This window comes from Grosmannia clavigera, assembly GCF_000143105.1.
Source record: "Grosmannia clavigera kw1407 unplaced genomic scaffold GCSC_179, whole genome shotgun sequence".
Taxonomy (NCBI): Eukaryota; Fungi; Ascomycota; class Sordariomycetes; order Ophiostomatales; family Ophiostomataceae; genus Leptographium; species Leptographium clavigerum.
This window is the reverse complement of record NW_014040759.1, coordinates 758,437-777,052: the sequence shown is the minus strand read 5'-3', so window position 1 is coordinate 777,052 and position 18,616 is coordinate 758,437. Positions and strand designations below refer to the sequence as shown.

At 51.7% G+C, this 18,616-nt stretch overlaps 6 protein-coding genes across 6 annotated transcripts; 2 read left to right on the top strand and 4 right to left on the bottom strand.

Moving 5' to 3' along the window:
• Positions 1–884: 884 nt before the first annotated feature.
• Positions 885–3,969, bottom strand: CMQ_130 (amino acid transporter; the record flags this gene model as incomplete). Its single annotated transcript, XM_014313752.1, has 4 exons — positions 885–2,211; positions 2,409–2,919; positions 3,268–3,450; positions 3,705–3,969. 4 exons carry the CDS (start codon positions 3,967–3,969, stop codon positions 885–887), a joined length of 2,286 nt encoding a protein of 761 aa, XP_014169227.1.
• Positions 3,970–4,579: 610 nt separating this feature from the next.
• CMQ_19 (flotillin domain containing protein) lies at positions 4,580–6,376 on the bottom strand (the record flags this gene model as incomplete). The annotated part of the gene is made up of 3 exons (XM_014313958.1): positions 4,580–5,678; positions 5,761–6,204; positions 6,258–6,376. The coding sequence occupies 3 exons, from the start codon at positions 6,374–6,376 to the stop codon at positions 4,580–4,582; spliced, it is 1,662 nt and encodes a 553-aa protein (XP_014169433.1).
• Positions 6,377–7,172: 796 nt separating this feature from the next.
• Positions 7,173–8,063, top strand: CMQ_193 (uncharacterized protein; the record flags this gene model as incomplete). Its single annotated transcript, XM_014313815.1, has 1 exon — positions 7,173–8,063. The coding sequence occupies one exon, from the start codon at positions 7,173–7,175 to the stop codon at positions 8,061–8,063; it is 891 nt and encodes a 296-aa protein (XP_014169290.1).
• Positions 8,064–8,667: 604 nt separating this feature from the next.
• CMQ_269 (proteinase aspergillopepsin) lies at positions 8,668–9,526 on the bottom strand (the record flags this gene model as incomplete). Its single annotated transcript, XM_014313891.1, has 2 exons — positions 8,668–9,071; positions 9,124–9,526. 2 exons carry the CDS (start codon positions 9,524–9,526, stop codon positions 8,668–8,670), a joined length of 807 nt encoding a protein of 268 aa, XP_014169366.1.
• A 1,553-nt stretch (positions 9,527–11,079) lies between these two features.
• Positions 11,080–11,814, bottom strand: CMQ_247 (aldo-keto reductase; the record flags this gene model as incomplete). The annotated part of the gene is made up of 3 exons (XM_014313869.1): positions 11,080–11,505; positions 11,559–11,662; positions 11,715–11,814. The coding sequence occupies 3 exons, from the start codon at positions 11,812–11,814 to the stop codon at positions 11,080–11,082; spliced, it is 630 nt and encodes a 209-aa protein (XP_014169344.1).
• Positions 11,815–16,193: 4,379 nt separating this feature from the next.
• Positions 16,194–18,022, top strand: CMQ_84 (transcription factor; the record flags this gene model as incomplete). Its single annotated transcript, XM_014314023.1, has 5 exons — positions 16,194–16,838; positions 16,909–17,122; positions 17,187–17,597; positions 17,863–17,921; positions 17,981–18,022. 5 exons carry the CDS (start codon positions 16,194–16,196, stop codon positions 18,020–18,022), a joined length of 1,371 nt encoding a protein of 456 aa, XP_014169498.1.
• Between the last annotated feature and the right edge of the window lie 594 nt (positions 18,023–18,616).

The window sequence follows — 18,616 nt, the reverse complement described above, 5'->3', positions numbered from 1 at the left end:
GTGTCGTTTTATGCAGCCGCTGGCGCGATGAGGCCGTTGTGAGGAGCACGCCGGACCCACCGTCGTCGCCATTACTGACGCTTTCGTGACAGTAATCACGTGCTAATATGGAGGGGTAGATAAAACCCCACTACAGAGTACTCCGTACGGAGTACAGAGTAGGGCATTTAGCTTTGTTAACAAGCAACGTAGACCTGTGAGAATCGACACATCGGAGAAAATTTGCGATATACACGATGGCCTACTATAAGACAATCGCATCATCTACCATCTTCTACAAGAAGAAGGTACATCCCAATTAAGAGGTTGCCCGACCGGCAGCAGGTGGACGAGGGCGCAACTGTTCGCTTGTGGCGTGTTTATTCTGCCAGTTCCATTCCATAGACGAGATAGATGATTGATCTGATTGTGGATTTCATCCTTCCAGTTGAAACGAAGCGCCCCGTTTGATTTCCCAGGTGCAAAGTCAGATCGAAAATAATCGTCAAAAGCTCCGTGCACGATATCCACAATGAAGTGACCAAACCCGTTGTTTGTACCATTGCAATTTTGTGGCCACTTTGTATTTAGCATCACTCTCGTTGACGGTGAAGAAAATGATTGGCCATTGTCAAAAGAGGCGAGACAGGGAGCAGGACACAGAAAAAATGTAGGATTGTTTATTAAGGTGGAAAGAAAATAAAGGAAATTGATCAGACGTCAGACTGGAAAGCGACGAGACCCAGCCCAGGGTATCTTGTGCACAAACGACACGAAGAAGGGCCGAATCTGTGCTTGCCCAGACGCCTGACTGTTATCACGGAATATTCACGCAAAATCGTCAGCTACATGCCCCTACCCAGTTCACAGCCCACACAGCTCCCGCAACTCCCACAGCCCCAACTCTATCCGTTCAATGGGCTCTTGCAGGTGAAGGAGGTCGTCGTGCTTGTCTTGAAGGCGGCTTTCAGCACCTCGATAGACGAGTAGGCGCCCAGGCCACCGAGGGCGAGAGCGCCGAGCATGTAGATGACGTTGGCCGAGTTCATCCACCAGCGGTAGGCCAGGAAGCCACGGATCCAGCGGCGGGGTCCCGAGTCGAGGCGGGTGACATTACCGGTGGCCGGGTCGAAGCCCTCGCCATCGGCCGGCCGCATGGCGTGCTTGTGAATCAGGTAGCCGATCGAGAGGAGGGGCGGGAAGGTGTAGGTGAAGTGGAGGATGCAGAAGGCGGCGACGACAGAGGTGAGGCCGGAGAAGTTGGGAATGGCGGCGGCGATGATAAAGGCAATGGCCCAGTAGATGGGAATCAGGCCGGCCCAGATGACCTTGCCGGCAAAGGTTTGCAGGGGAGGCGCGCGGAAGAACTCGACGCAGATGTTGTTGTAGAGTACCTTGATGCCGATATTGCCGTAGAGAGCGGCAGCGATGACGGCGCTGACCATGGCGAACACGTTGCCGGCCGTCTGGAGGCTGTACTTGCCGATGCCGAGATAGCTTGGGTTGATGACGTACTGGCCCTGGTAGCCGTACATGAAGAGGCCGTAGAGCATGTACCAGAAGTAGATGAACGCCTGGGCAGCCCACATGGCCGTCAGGAAATCCTTGGGCCGCTTCATCTCGGCCATGAACTCGGGGAAGACCATGGAGCCACCGTAGGCGAAGATGGCCTGCATGGCGCCGCTGACAGACGCGGTGAAGCCGCCGGTGTCGGGGATGCCACCGCTCGTCTGCACGGGCGGGTAGACGCCCTGGGCGTTGGGCGTGACGACGGCGCCGCCTTGAATAGATGCGCCGGCCGACATGGCGGCACCGGTGTAGTTGGGAGACGAGTGGGCAGCCGCGCCCATGGTGACGAACATGCAGAGCAGGTTGAGCCAGACGGCCACGTTGGCCAGCCAGCCAAACTTTTGCAGCGTGCGGATCTGGCCGACGAGGAAGCCGACGATGGCCCAGACGAGGCAGCAGACGATGAAGCAGAGCCGGAACTTGGCAGCCTGCGACAGCGCCTCGCCATTGGAGATGACAATCAGGCCGACATTGAGCAGCAGCTGCACCGACTGCAAGAAGTTGAATAGGTACCGTAACCACGGGCCGTACAGACGGTAGCCCAAATCGCCAAAGCTGCGCACCGGATACTGGTACGAATCCAGCCCGAGGAAGACGCCCCAGAGCAGGTAGCCAGAATAGCCTGCAAGCCCGGCAAACACGGTAAACAGGGCCACGCCAGGTCTGTGCGAAAAAAGAGAAGAAAGATATGTTAGCGCTGCTCCATTCTGCTAGAGTTTTAGTGCTCTCCACTGATGATTTGCACCTAGGGACGCTAATCGGAACGCAGCTTTGCCAAGACGGCAGCTGAAAAGCTTGGCCAAGACGACGGTGGAGAAGGAAAAAGATGCAAGACAACAAACAGGACAGAAATTTCTCACCCCCAGCCCATAGTCGCAAACGCGTACGGCAGCCCAAACGGCCCCAGAATGTCGGTCGTGATCAGGTAGAAGATGGCGCCCCGGGTGGCTGTGCGCAGAGCTCGTGACGCGTTGGTCCACTCCTCGTCGCTGACAGCGGCCTGGCCACCATCGCCGCTGGCTGGCAATGCCTCTTTGTCGCCCGTCTTCTCGTCCAGAGAGCCGGCCGCGACGCCGGCTGGGCTGTCCTGCTCGGCTCGCTTCACGCCCTCGCCCGACTTGGGTGGGAAGATGAGCGACCAGATGGTGGTTTCGTAGGCCGTCAGTGGCTGAGTGGCCTCCTCGGCTCGTGTCTGCTGCGCGTAGTAGTGGTACTCCTCAAAGGTGATGTTGGGGTTGTAGAGGTTGCGCCCGTGATGCGCATCCGCACGACTTCCTGTCAGCGACGCCACCGTGACCTCGCCCACGGCCCCATCGCCAGCCTGCATGTGGTCGTATGTGCGTGGGTCTGTGCCGTCAACGGCCATGTTCCCTGGTTTTGCCATCGTGGAATTGAGCGGAGGCAGAGCGGGAGCAATCAATTGTTGGTAAATGAATACTGAAAATCCAAGATCTGACAAGACTATGGACAAGACGAACTAACTGCCGTCTTGGCGTCTAGCAATAACGCAGTAGGCTGTAAGTGCAATGCAGAATGGCTGCCAAGCGAAACGAGGAAGAAACGGTGGAGAGAGCCAAGAAAAAGAAGACTGCAGAACAAAAAGAAGAACCGGGGGGGCCGGGGTGCTAAGCGTTTTAAGAGAAAGATAAGGTCGCGCGGGGATGCGGGAAAGGGGAACACCGTCCGTCCTATGCGCCACGGCCCATCAGCCATTGTCACGTTCAGACGCTGTCGAGTCCTCGCGCTCGTATGGCCTAGGTCCATTTGTTCCATCCTTCTGGCTGACACCACCCTCGGCCAGTTGCCTGTTGTCGAGCCAGAGACAAAGAGCCAGGCAGAAAAAGGACCGACCACCTTCCTGATAAGGCAGCACGACGGCGCTCGGCCAATGGTTGCGTGAGCCTACGGTGGATGATCAGGGAAAATAAGACCCGGCACGCCTCGCACTGGTGGCTCTTTTTTCGATCTCGATGCTCTGGTCCGTCCCATTTCCCTGCTTAACTCTGCTAAATCTGCTAGCTCTGTTTGCTCTGCTGCCACAATGGCATTCCTGTGGCGGGTTCGTCAGTGACTAAGCAACGCGGGTCGATCGAGAGAAGAAGGTGCGAGCCAGTTGAAGGGCATGACCGTCGCTGATAACACCAGGCGCACAAAACGCGTGGGGCCGATAAGCGCCATTGCCTTTGCAGCTGCCAGAGTCGGATTAGTCGCACCACCGCCGATTTCTGGTTTTCGGGGCCATGACATGCCACCCATTGTGCGTCCGTAATGCGGAAGAACAGCTGACCGAATCTCCGGCTCAGCAGCGGCATTATTAGCTGATCGCCACTGGCCGCGGCTAAAGGCGGGACAAACTGAAAAGTCAGCGTATACGCCAGCTGGTACCAGCTGGAACCAGCTGGTGTTGGTCTCGATCACCATGCCATGTCCGATATTTACAAGGAGAGTATGAGCTTCGAACACAGTCAAGCAGCTTCAATCTTCATTGCATCGAAGGTGGACCGTACCAAACCACGATAGTGAATAGCATGAGCGACACCAGAGGGAACATGGCTACTGAGTTGTACGCAATGCCCCATCTACATACGACCTGCTTGTTTCTATATACCGAATGAGGTATTTTCCACTGACCCCTGCAACCACCATTCGACAGGATATTTTTTGGCTGGTGGAGTTTTGCAAGCAGCTCACTTCCACGATCACAGCAGCCAGTCGGGACAAGTAGCCAGTACGTAAAGCCACCGAGAAGGTTGAAAACAAGTACAGAATACAGTATGGTTGCAGCCTTCATGTGGTTAGGGAGTGCGTATTGAATCCATTTAATAGAAAGCAATTGACCGAGGTTGAGAAGCCATGAATATTAACTAACGATACACAATCTTACAAACAGCTCGCTCCACTAAGACAAAGAACTCTTGGTATCATAGCTGCTATGCAACGACAGAATCAGGATAGAGGACACAATAGAACACGACAAAGCTCAGAACCGAGTTTCAGGTCTGTCTGTCACTTCCTGTGATTCAGCCTCTGTTTATTCCTTGTTGACTGTGATCGTCTTGGACCGTTTGGATTCGCTCATCTCCCCGGCCAGCCGGCCGAATTGCCACTCGGGCAAGGTCATGCCAGTCTGGTCGTGGATCGTCGTCATGAGCGGCGGCAGCATCTGGTAGACGTTGCGCAAAGTGTCGATGCTGGCGCCGCCGGCACCCGAGGCCGACCCGTCGCCGACACCACCAGCTCCAGCACCGCCGCCCTCGATTCCGGCCTGGGCGCCGGTGTTCCAAACGCTGATCTTGGGCTGCAGGCCGCGGATGCCATCGGCATTGGCCTTGGCCAGATCCACGTACGTGCCCTTCTCGAGCATCATGTAGCGCAGCAGGCCAGCCGGGCCGCCAAAGGCAACGGCCATATGCTGGTAGGCCTCAGCCATGGCGGCCAGCCCATCGGCCTCGAGCAGCTTGGCCTTCTGATGAGCCTCAGCCTTCTTGGCGACCGCGTAGGCGTAAGCGTCGGCCTCGGCCTGGATCTGGAACGCGCCGGCCTCGGCGTGGCGCTGGGCCTTTTCTAGGTCGGCCTTCGCGGTAGTCGACGTCTCGTAGGCCTTGGCGTCGGCGCCGGCCTTCATCCGGTAGGCTGACGCCTCGGCCTCGCGCTGGCCCTTTTCCAGATTGGCCCGCGCGTTGGCCGCAATCTCATAGGCCTTGGCATCGGCGGCCTGCTGTTCGGACTCGCGGCGGATGCTCGCCTTGACGACGTCAGTGGCGCGAAGACGTTCCAGCTCGGCAGCCGCTCGCTTGATTTCGACATCGCGCTTCAGCGCCTCGTCCTTGGACTCGGTCGCGCGCGAAGCTTCGATGCGTGCAATGTCGACGTCGCGGTCCAGTCCGGCCTTGCGTGTTGCCAGTGTCGCCTCGGCCTGCGCCCGCTCGAGGTCGCGGTCAACCTTTTGCACTGCCGTGTCGGCGTGGATCTTGGCCAGCTCGCGCTCCTGCTCACCCTTGCGCTTGGCTTCGCCGACGTTGCCACGCAGCTGGGCCTCGGCCACGTCGATCCTGGCCGAGTTCACCGCACCCTCGTGGGCCTTGCGCGACAGGGATGCAAAGTACACTGAGTTTGGGGCATCCTTCAGCCTGCACGGTGTCAGCGAGATGAAGAGTACAAAAAGGGAAAGAAACCAAAAAAAAATTGGGGGGGGGAAGGAAAGAAACTCACTCCTTCACGTTGGCATTGAGTATTGTCAGACCCAGCTGCGAAAGCTCGCCTTGGATGTTGCGAAAGATGTGCCGCTTGAAGATCTCGCGTTCCGTAAAGATCTCCTCCATCGTCATGCTCGAAACGAGCACGCGGGTCTCACCCTCGATGATGCCCTTGACGATGTTTTCCAAAAATGTGCTTTCAGGCTTGACTTTTGTGGCTGAGTTCTCCGCGAGAAGCATCGCGTATTTGGTCAGAGTGTCCTCCTTTGAAGGAGGGTGGAGCGGACCATCTTCGCCGCCGTGGACGGACGCGGCGACGCCTTCCGGCTGCACCACCTTCTGGCCGTGATCAGTCCGGTGCGAAACATCAGGGCCGATGGTGAAAACAACAGGGAGGAGGAACTGGAGCTTTTCCTTGGTCATGGCCTGGAGATCCATGGCATAGTCCCTGGGCCGGATACTGATAATGGTCAGCGAGGATGCAACACACAGAAACACAGTCCTTCGACCTACCTAAAGCGCATGCATCTCTGAAAGGGAAAAAGCCATGCTGCCTTTGTGATTTTGATGTTGTCGATTCCCATGCCAGTAATGGCAAGGTACTCGTCCGGTGCAGCAATTTTGTAAGACATTATGAAGGCAGTGTATGATTGAAGATGTTTGTGGTTCCGAAAGATGAAACAAATATGCGTGTTGCATGAAGCCGAGAACGGAAGAAATGACAGGCTCGAACGGCTCTTTCTTAAATGTACAGAAATAAAAGACCCAGAAATCGAAGGATTCTCACCACCCCTGATTCACCCATGACACCGCAGACTGCATGACAGTGATTAGGCGCTTAGACATCGTCGCACGCGTGACTAGAAATCATTGTTGTCTCCCGTTGAGGCTGTGTCCTTGCATTCCACCTGCACTTCTGCTTCCAACAAAACTGCGACACGTTAAGACACACTAAGCCGTGGCGGAGCCGACGTCAGGCTTTCTTCATTGGATCGCCGAGAAGAAGGCTTGTCCTAGTTCGTCGGTGTGACAGCAGGCTGACTATCTGCCATTAAGCTTATTGCGGTCAGGCACTATCATGTGTACAGATAATCCGGGGGAATATTTTAGCAGATCTTCGTGCATTCGGTTTCTAAAGATGCCTGCCAAGCCTTGGCAAGGCGGTTCTTGAATCGGTCACCGACAGCTCGTGCTGACCGCTCGACTTAGTCTTACTCCAGTCACCGAGCCGGATTTGGTTAACGGCTCGTTGGACTGTAATGCAATGCACTATATACTGACGTGGGATTCGCGTGACTCAGGTCGATCGGTTAGCACAGCCACTGCCAATCCTATCACGACACGTGATTTGCTGTTTTCACCCTTCCATATTTCATTGGCGAACATGCCTTGGCGATTAATACCTTCATCCTCCGAACAGCTTTCGTTATGGCTACGAAGACAGATGATATAACCGACGACACCCCGCCTCCGTACGCCGAATCTGCTCGGGCGACATCTATTTCAGAGCATCGCGCCCAGCTTCAGCAGTACATTTCTTTTCTGCCCGGGGCTATCCGACAAAGAGAATATGAACACAAGTCTAAGCAGTACGAGCAGGATGTCCGGTACATTTCCCGGCTAGTCCCCGAGATCGAGGCATTTCTGAGCCACGTGGCAACCTTGCCAAAGCAGCCACCCCGGGCCGAGCTGGTTATGGTTCCGGAGCCTGCCGTTCCGGACGGATGGACGCTGAGCGAGATTGAGGAGCAGAGAAAGGCGGGTGACGTGGTGCAAGTATCCCGGGTACGAGAGTCCAAGGACTTCGATGTTGGCGATGCCAAGCCGAGCATGACAGACGGCAGAAGCACAGAAACAAACAATGCGGGGATCTCGGCTTCTGAGACTGTAGGGGTCGAATTCGACGAGTGGGGTAGATGGCCAGGATCCGCAGACGACCCCATCTCAAGCGGCAATGGCAGTGGCAGTGCCTCCAGATGGTGGTGGTGTGACGAGGAAATGGCCCGTCGGCTTGCCGCACATCTATCACTGCCCAAAGTTGCCGACCACAAGGCCAACGACCTGCCCGTAGCGGTGGCCCTGGAAATCTCTCGAAGGGGCCAGCAGAAGACCGGTTCGTGGCTTTCTTGGGCCACAGGCAGAAGAAAGCCGACCGATGTGGCCGTGGCCAGCCCACCGAAGCAGAAAGCAGTCGAGACAGCCGGTCAGGTATCTGTGACAGCATGTGCAAGGGAGGTCACATTTCGCCGACAGAACGAGCTGGGCATCTACGAAAGCTTGACGGGGTGGGGAATCGTGTTGAGGGTTGCCTGTGCTTAGTATACACCTTTAACTGTGTTCCAACATAGACATCAGCATGTGATCGCCGTAATTTACATTTTATATCGCTGTGTTGTTTCATGGTAAATGCTTTGTGATCGCCTGTGCATAGTACTTTTCAAAGATTACAACTTGGCTACGTATCGAGCCTGTGTTCTGTCTTGCTAACCTCATGCCTATATGGCCAGGCTCTCAGTTGGAATTGTGATCGTTGTACGGAGTAAGTGGACTATATTGATAAGACATGAATTGTGGAATATACCCCGTTATAAAAGAAAACTATGCCATTTCACGAATATCTGCTTCAATTCTTACAACACAGTAACTATAAGGCGTAGCAGAAAACAATAATTTTAAAACTATGCTCGGTCTTGGTAACAATTTTTTATTGTATTTGGCTATACTATGTACTATGTCCTGCGGACGAAGTTCTTAATATACTTGTCGATCTTGAAGCCTGGAACCTTGAGAGACTTTGCCAAGACTACATCACGACCTCCCCCTTCAAGCCCACTTTTGAAAAGCTAGGGTTGCCTGCAGTTGCTGGACGCATCGGCTGCGAGAAGAATAGAGAGCGCCACGGTGGCGGTACGCCATATTCTGCTTAGACGTACTTGCAGGTGACGGTCGAGGCCGTGTCAGTGCAGCTCGACTCGACCGAATCGTCCGACTGGCTGACCATGTCGATGGTCGTGGCGCCGGTAACGTCGACGGTGGCGCCCGACTTGACGGCCGAGCAGTCAGTGAACTCGACGCTGCCGTAGTCGGCAAACGGCAGCAGCTCAGTCTGGGTGCAGCTGCTGTCGAGGCACTCGGCAAAGTCCTCGACAATCCACTCGGCGTTGTAGTAGCAGAGCGCGTTATCGCTCGACATGGAGCTGTACGTGTGGCTGACCGTCTTGCCGGTGGTCTCGTTCTCAATCGTGGCCGTGCCCGACGTCGTGCTCGTCGCCGTGACGGTCATGACGATGCTGTCTCCGGCCGAGATAGTGATGCCGGTGAAGTCGACTGGGGCTGTCAGTACTTGTCTTCCGCACTATGATACTCTCAGAAAACTTACCCGAAGCGCTGTACGGAACCCACTCGTACCAGGCCGTGTAGTCGACCGAGCCGTCCTCGACGGTCCACGAGACACCCGTCTGCCACAGCGAGCTGCAGGTGTCACCGTCGATGCCGACCCAGGCCGTGCCGACCTTGTCGTTGTTGGACGAGCCCGAAGAGATGGTGGGCACGACGATCTTCCCGGTCACGGAGGTGTAGCCAGTGCCAACCAGCACGGCGCCAGACCAGTTGTAGCTCTCCTCCTCGTCTGCGGTGGTGTTGTGGGCACCAACTGCCGACATCTTGGGAAGGGACTTCTTCTGGATCGACCGCTTGCCGATGCGGTTGGCCGCCGGCCTCGGGGCAGCCAAAGTGGTGGAAGCGCCGAGAAGGGCGGCAGAAAGCACGGTAGAGAACTTCATCTTGTCGTTTTGGGGAGGGAGACCGTGGAAGAGGCAATTGGAATCGTTGGCAAGGCAGGACAAGGTTGGCAGGGCTGGTGAGCGTGGACAGAACAGCAAGAAGCTGCGCGGTCCATGCAGCTTTTATACTCGATTGTCTACACATAATTGTCTCAAGCACAGGATGCTGTCGTTTGCTTCCCTTCGATAACGGATGTGTGCCTTTCCGAGATAGCTCTTCGTGTTGTGATATCGTCGTAAGCGACTAGGGAAAGTGATGCGACCTTCCAAAACCAGAGCACGCTTCCGGAAGTGGGTAGCAAAGACCCACGAGATGCCAAAATGCAATGCGGCTAGTCCCTAGCTGAATGGGACGATCACAACCATTTTTGTTGCAAGGTCTGTTGCACATCCCAGACGAAAATTGGAACTCCCTCGCAATCCGGCCGATTGATTGAGGGAGAATTGGCCGACTTTGCTCTGCATTGGGCCACTTTCTGCTTTTGCGATGCAGCAACGCCTGTCGATTGGTGTCGCAGCCGAAATCACTCTAGGGCGCAACACTTTTTACACTTTGCGTCTGATATCGTATTCCTAGATTGCAATCCTAGTTCGGATCCCTTGCCGTTGTACTTCGAAAGCCGACTGCCACAAAATAGTTGACGCAGCCGGCGCCGTAACAGGAAGGCGCAAGGCTCGAAAAACGTACTTTCAATATTCATATCGGACTCGACAATAAGTCCTATCGGCAGAGATGGTGGATCTTCGCCCGAACCTCTACGACGCGTCATCCCGAGCTTGGCTGGCTTTCGAGACTTTTCAATATCGGGAAGCTGGACCAGTCCTGGTCCGATTCTTACTCAAGTCGGTTTACAATGACTGACGATCAAGTATATTAGCTCTTGCTTGTGAGCGATTAAGATTGTGGCAACTCGGGCTTATCTAGACTTAAGGGGTAATGTGCTGAAGTACACCGAAAGACACATGAACAAAGTATGATTTACGTTGGGATAACGTCGTATGGAAGTTCGGCAATGCCGACTTTATGTTCTCCAGTACTATGGAACTGCTTGCGCTTCGTTTCTACGGCGAAACACATCTTATCTGTGCTGCCTTTGATGTGCAAACGATGTTGCACTAGATCTACCTCCAGGCTGAAGGCAAGTGGCAACGTGAGGCCAGTGCGGGTGCCAAGACCTCGAAGCTTTCTGGTAAATCTACCCTAGTTCGGTCCTACCATAAGATCCGCAGCACGGACAGCTCGACAATCTGCCCCACTGTCGGGGAGCAGCATTATCACGAATCCATTACGAAGTACGGATAGTAACGTAGAACCCGAAATCGTCTTCATCGGCTGATTTCCCCGGAAGGCAGCAACACTTGTTCAAACCGATACATAATCTGTACAACTTGCATACTCTGATGCAGACGTGTATTGGGTGGAAGAAAACCGTATTGCTGCCAATCACGGTACATTATAGCTTTCGATTCTACCATCATTTTCGCTCAAGTTTGGCCCTTTGTCTTTGACCACAGTTACTTCCGCACATGTTGCAACTGTCAATCACCCGACATCATGCTTCTGCCCTGCACACCGGCACCTGCAGCTCCGATGTCTCGGCAAAGCTGAGGTCCGCGTTGTCGCGCACCGAGCCAGTCAGGATGTCGCGGCCGAGCGGACTGTAGGCGGCGACAGCGACACCGAGCTCGCGGGCCGTCGCCAGGAGGGTGCGCCGCAGGTCCCCGGTCGGGTCGGTCTCAATGGTCGTGCAGAACACGCTGTACTCGAGCTGGATGCAGGCGGACGGGTGGACGGTGTGGGCGCGGCGCAGCGACGACACGCTGTAGGTGCTGAGGCCGATGTGGCGGATCTTGCCGGCTCGAACAAACTCGGCCAGCACAGCCATGGTCTGTTCGATGGGCGTCTTGCCGTCTAGCCGGTTCACGTAGTACAGATCGACGTAGTCGGTGCCGAGACGCTTAGGCCAACGGGCAAACGCCTTGCGGCAGTATGCCGGTGACGAGCCGATTTGAAGGTTGGCGGCGAGCCAACCAGCTGGATGCCAAACTTGGTCGCCAGGAAGATGTCCTTGCGCTTCTCCGGGTAGGCCGCAAAGTACCGGCTGAGAAGGTCCCCCGAGTCCATATACAGGTCTTCTGGGCCACCGTCAGCTTGGTTCTACACTTTCTGTTGAGTCCAGCCACCTACCCGAGTCCCAAAACATCTCGCTTAGTTCATATGCCTTGTTCAGCAGGGCAAACCGCTCCTTGTCGGACGGAACTTCATTGTAGGTTCCACTATCACACATCAGACCAAAGCGCAGACGTGGCAAAAGTGGGCCGTTTTTATCTAGGCTAACGGATTAATGAGTTGCAGATGGAACCAATAAAAATGAGGAGTGAGGAGTTCGAAGTAGGGAGTGTGCTTTTATTCAAAGAAAAAACACAGCTCTGCAAGTAGAAACCATCATGACTTACATAGCGCACAAATTTCCTTACACCGATCTTGGTAGAGCTCTAAGGGCTTAGATATACTCCTATTGCTGTTGCATTGGCCGCGTATGTTCAAACACTTAAGTTAAGAATACAACCCCGGCTTTATAAGACGCGTCTTGCTTCTAAACGTTATTTCACCCGTTAAGTCCGGTTTGCAATAGTATACAATCATCACCCTCAGTGCCACGTAATATATACAAGACAATTATTGTAAAGTAGCACAAATTCCTTCACCTTCACGGGCCCGAGTAATAGATGCAATTTCATCGGCCTAGATAAGTCTTGTTCTAGAAGAGTACTGTTTCAAAGAGTTCTGCACCCACTCAAATTAACTACCAGGACTGCTCCTTTTATCTGGTGATTTGATATTGTGGCATATTCAAAAAAGCCTCTAAAATAAAGAAGGAAGGAGGATTGTCATAGCTTTTATTGTGTTTTCCATTATTGATTGCACACGCTGATCAGGGCGCAGTAGGCTGCATTGACAGCACGATCGTTGAGATCGACAGTCAGTCAAAGTTACGAACCACATCGGAAGAGATGTTGTCTACGAATATGAACAAGAATTAGAAGCGGGTGCCACGCTACTTTTACAGTTCAAGGAGGTGATTAGAGACAAACGTAGGCCTATATTATCGTGTACAGGATATTTTAGGCCATCTTGTCAAGGATTCTATTTATACCTCAACGACGCTTCTTACTCCGTACGAATTGTGGAGTACATAGGCACACAACCACGATAACTTGGCGGTGAGACTACCAATTTCGACGCGGCCAGTTGGGATATGAAAAGCGATGTCGTTGCAGCCGGCAACATGGCAAGTTTTGGACAGAATAAGAAACTCAGGAACCTTCTGTTAGATACAGACAATTGCTTACTAGCTGAGGAAGCGTCACAGGACTGCGTCTGGGGGATTGGTTTCACAGCCGCTGAAGCGGCGCAGCACGAGAACTAGGAGCGGTGGGGAAAACATTGCTCGGCAAGGCGCTCATGGAAGTGCGAGAACGCTTACGGGACAAAAAGTGACGGGATAAATATTTTCCAATTGCTTTGTTTTCATGGTTCTATTACTGTGTTTGCTACTGAGGACAGGAACAAAGATATTATCAGCAGTGGTAGTACTACCAAACATAGTACTTTCGACAAGATGGTATCAAGGATCATTAGTGAAGCAGACTGGTCAACACCAGCCGCATCTTGATCTTAGAACAATCCCAAAAGCTTTTGAATAATATTGACGCGAAAGCAATAGGGCCTTGTCTATCATCGTCGACCACAAGTTCCTTTTTTCTTGTTTCTGGCAGTTTCATATATCGCTTTCTTCCATTTCTTTAGAGTAGAGATATAGGAATCAAAAATAATAGGAGCAAGGGAAAGAAAAGGGGACGAGAGGATGCCTTGTCCAGGTCCTAGTTTTTGGCTTTGGCAGTTTTGGCTCTCACAGGCTTAAAGCCTTTGAAGCTAAGTGTTAGAGCAAGGACCACAGCCTCCGGCGTCCACACCGGCGACTAGAAGGCCCACATCCGCACGTCTATGGTAAACGTGATGGCAGGTATTTGTCAGCTTCCTTACCCGCAACTTGGCCAAAGATTCAATTACATCAACCACCAATTTACATAAATCAAAATTCCGTCATTTCACCTCATTACTTTACTCCGTATTCCAGTGCTGATGCGATAAATCTTTTTTTGATGAAGGTCTAGGAGGCGTGATATCCTTGTCAGGTATCCGATACCCATGGCCGCTATCAGTACGAATGACACAGACGTATGGTGCTGGTAAGCCGGAGATGAACTGATGGTAATGATGGGTCTTCATCTTGATTCTGTCGGCACACAGGATCCCCCCAATCACTACACAGCGGAACAGTATCAATGAGCCAGGAATTCTAACTTGTATAGAAACGAGGTGTCCTAGCATAGAGACTAGCACAGAGACTGGTATACGGAGCAGAGACTTCGAAATTTACATAGTTCCATCGGGATTATCAAGTGGGGCTTGTTAAGATACTCCGTACGTAGGAGCTCTCCGTACGGGGCACTCCATAATACTGTCGAATGGTATACAAACTGCAAATTAAACAATAATAAATAACAGTAGGATCCCACCCTCTTTTTGGATAATCTGACGAATACGAGGTCTATCAAGGAATAAATAGTCGTGCAGCTAGTTTCTTATAGTGAATCTCCACTTCCTCCTTATTTTCTCTTATTTTGTTACAGTCTAGCCGCCCTTGATTTTGTCTTTCCTATATTATATCTTGACCATTCACCACCAGATCGATCTAAACAGCAAATTCAATAACGTTTCTGATCAGGAGGCGACAACATGTATGTAAATACTGAAAATGTTCCTACAGTCACAGGGCCGCAGTACGGCGCCACGGTCGCCCAGCTGCCGCAAATAGAGACTGGTCCACACCCTGGATGGGGCATCCAAACCCTCGCATAGAAGAATATGCTTTACGTTTTGTTCGTCTCGCGTGTCCACATGTTATGTTTACGAATCCAATGATCTAACAAATCAATCACAGGCTTCCGTTGAATGCAGCATTGTCGTGGTCCATATATGATGTATGTTGGTGGAAGGGTGGCACACAGTGCAGTGCTTATTGCAATGTGGTTCTTTCGGCCCTGAATCTCATGTATGTCGGATTACTATATTATTACTATTAGACACAAAGCTGTTCTTATACAGTTTGTTACTTGCGCGTTGTTAAATGGTACGGCCAGATTAGAGTCATTAGTGGACTTTGGAGCTGTACAAACGATAAATTTGTTTGTTATGGTTTTTCTACAATAAGGCGAAGCGACGTTCGGAGCGACCGGTCGGTGGATTGGCACCCTTCCTTCGGGGAGGCGAGTGATTTACAAGGCGCGTTCTGATGCAATGTACATAGAAGAACGCTGAAATTTATTGCTGGGAAAAATAAAATTTCCAAAATCCTAATGTCATGTACGAAATACGGAGAACACGTGCCCTGGATCATTTATATCCATTTACAGAATAAATCACACAAAAACCACCACTACGGAGTACGGAGTACAGAGTATGAAGTATCAATAACCACTAACCGCCATCCCCACTGTAACGTGAAGTGGACCTGACCATTGTAGGGCACATATGGGGCTATGTTTTCCGAGGTCTCCGTACAAAGTGCTTGCGGGCGGCCAGCACCTGGCCAACGCGCTCAAGTACTCAGCGCGTTCCCGGCTTTTAAACGGTCGAAAAGATGTATGTGCCAGCTATATATAAAGATCAGGCTGCCAAAGGCAACGAAGAGTATTGGGTGACTAACAAAACCTTAAATTCATAAAAACGGGAGATAAAGACAGGTAAACACATATGGTTGTACTCGATCCAATCCTACTAAACAATGTGTAAGCTATTCAAGCACCGCATTGTATGCCTCGTATGCTCTCCCCTCAGGCAGGCGTAACCTCGAGGTAGAGTCTAAAAAAACCGATACATACACAAACATATATACAACTAGCTGGCTTTTTTTGAAAGCACTTGACACCTGATGTGGCACGTAATCCTAGGTTTCCGTACATAGCATGTAGAATATACGTTTTGAGATAATAGACTTAAAGGCTAATCATCCCAGAAGTACGTGTGGAAGCGTAATTGGCCTCTTTTTCAGGATTGTAGAACAACGCATATTCTGGATCATCAGTTTCATGGCACTAATCGCGGAGTAAAATGCATTGATGTCGTATACGTTGCATGGGGACGCCTATCACAGCGGCGTAATGCCCGTGCTTTTCATTTACCTTATTTGAATATATACAAATTCGTACGGAATGCCATGTACAACATAGCGCAGAAGTAATATGCAGTACACTCTGGATCATCAGGATTTACTTAATAGACGCTAACCTTGGGTTTGTGCCTTGCCACGTTGAGAAATCCGGTATTATTATTCCCGTTTCCTACGGGGCCATCTAGGTCACAAGAGACAAACATGTTAGCGGCCTAATGGTGCCCAACCTACATTAGTTGTTGGCTTCGTAGTGCGTTAGTATATGGATTTGCCAGCTCGAGACCAGATGGGTTTCGTACACGTAAACCTATACTCTGTACTTAAGAACGGGTTTGTCTTGCTGTACAAACAGAAATATATTTTTCCTTAAACCCCCTTTTCTTGCAAGCTGTATACTTCTTTTACTTGTTTATCCAAGGTGTCTGCCAATGTCGATCCTTGAAAACGCCCGGCAGGGCACTCTTACCGGCGACTTTATCGACAAGCGGATCGATAAAATACTCAACGGCCAGGACCCGGAAACGGGCCTTACCCCCTTAGCGACAGCAGTTGTTGAAGGTTTTCCTAACGTGGTCAAAGCGCTTCTGGAAAAAGGAGCCAAGGCCGACGGCCTCTCGCAGAATGAGGCAACGCCTCTGCTTCTCGCCGTTTGGAAGGGAAAGAAGAAAGAAAACTGCGCGCAGATCGTGCAGCTTCTATTGCAGAAATTGCCTCCCGGGCCGGAATCAATAGACAAGACGTGCAGTGCAGCAGACGGAAAGACTCCATTGATCTTTGCGGTCGACCGAAAGGAGGCCGAGAGCGTGCGGTTGCTGCGTAAGGCCGGAGCAGCACTGCAGACAGCGAATGGCCTGGACGCGCAGATGATTGCCAAAAGGAATGCAGAGAAGACCGGCGACTGGTCTATCCACCTCGCACTAGATCCAAAAGAGGACAAAGAAGCCCATGACAAAATGACCGAGACTGTCATCAACTATCTTGTGTACATTCTTGCCTGGGCGAACAATTCCCTAGATGGAATCGTGCGTAAAACCTACGGATTGGACCCAGTGCTGAACGGAGATTATGACGGGGTGAGTTACCGGGAGAGGTATTTCGGCTTACAAGATGTGACGCACACGTTTATCTAATAATGGGATACAGAACGTCAACTACGATGGACTTACGGATGACAAGGACCGTTTTTTAATAAATTTTGACGACTTTCTCAAGAACACCAAATTAGCTCAGCCTCTAAGACAGTTCTTCGGGAAACATGTTTCATTTGTCGAAGAACTAGCCAGCTCGGTCGTAAATCTGCAGGTGACTGGAACAAAAGCGATAAACCAGGCACTATACCAGCATGTCATTTACTGCGGTACGTAAAATGGACACAAATCATGACCCTTTCAATCGTCCCCCTTCTAACCCCATCCATCTAGACGACAGCAGCTCCATGAAGCGGCAGAGCCGTTGGGAGAATCAGAAGCAGCTTGTCGAGCGCCTCACCAAGATCATCACCCGCGTGCTTCCCGTCGGTGAAGGCGTCACGCTGCGCTTCATCAACCGGGAGTTGGCTGCCGCTGACTCCAGCCTAACGGCCGAATCCGTCAACCAGATTCTGGGCCCTATGACCTGGCAGCCCGGTGGCGACACGCCCATTGGAACCAATCTGCGCTCCAAGATCTTGGAGCCGCTTGTGTATGCCAAAATTGCAGACAAGACCTTTTCGCGGCCGCTACTCGTCGTCGTCATCACGGACGGCATGCCGGAGCCCGAGAGCAATTCGGCACTAACTGGTGCGATTCTAGAGTGCGGGCGGAAGCTGAAGGAGGCACAATACCCAGAAACTAGTATGTCTGCACGTACACACACACCGTCTCTCCTTTTTTGTACTTCTCGCATACTGACGAGCAAAGGCGTCAAGTTCGTGATCGGACAAATTGGCACCGCAAACAGGGCTACAAAGTTTCTAGATTCTCTAAGAGGAAACCTGGACCTTCAGCGAACGACATACATCACCTCTGGTAATTCCTCCTATCCCCGACTTTATCACTGGTGCCGCTTTGACACACTGCCATCTATTTCTATACTGTCTTGCTGACCTACGTGATGTAGAAAAACTGGATGCGGAGTTCATCGACCTCAAGGTAGACGAGAAGGGGCTGGATCGATGGGTAAGATATACATCTAGATTCGCTTCTCTCTCAGTGTTCTTGCTAACTATATCTGGTAGCTTATCGAAAATTTGTTCTCTCCGTTCCAAGGCAAACTTTGAACGAGGGAATCATCGGAAGTAGTCAGAGCTCCATACTGCACACATTTAGTTTCGAAATTAACGGCGCGAATGTAAATTCAGTGTTATGTTCCTCCTGTCTAGCTATCACCGTACTCCGGAGAATTTCAAAGAATGGTTGTGTCTACGTCGTCTACTTCTCAAAGTTGGTAGAATATGCGTGCAATCTCTACTCAACTTAGAAGATCTACATAATCAGTGTATCGCTGGCGTCGGCTTTATTATTCTTCGTTACTTCTTTTGATGTCAAAGTAACCGAGGTAGAGCCCCGTACCAACTCGCATCCCCACACAAAACGAAAGAGGTAAGGAGGACCACGTATCCACACCGGATGGACTTGTACAATTTGATAGTATGCAATGCAATAGCTTGCTATTGCTTGACAACGCATTGTGATACTGCAATGTTTCGGGTCCGAGACGTGTACGATAATTAGGCCAGCTTGCTGGCATCTACGTACGGTAGGGCTCGGCACCTTGAAAGTTTTTGAGGCTTGCTAGCATGCATAACTTTATTGGATCCACTGTCTATTACGTGGCACAGATGTACAGACAAGAGGTAATAGAAAGCCCCTGT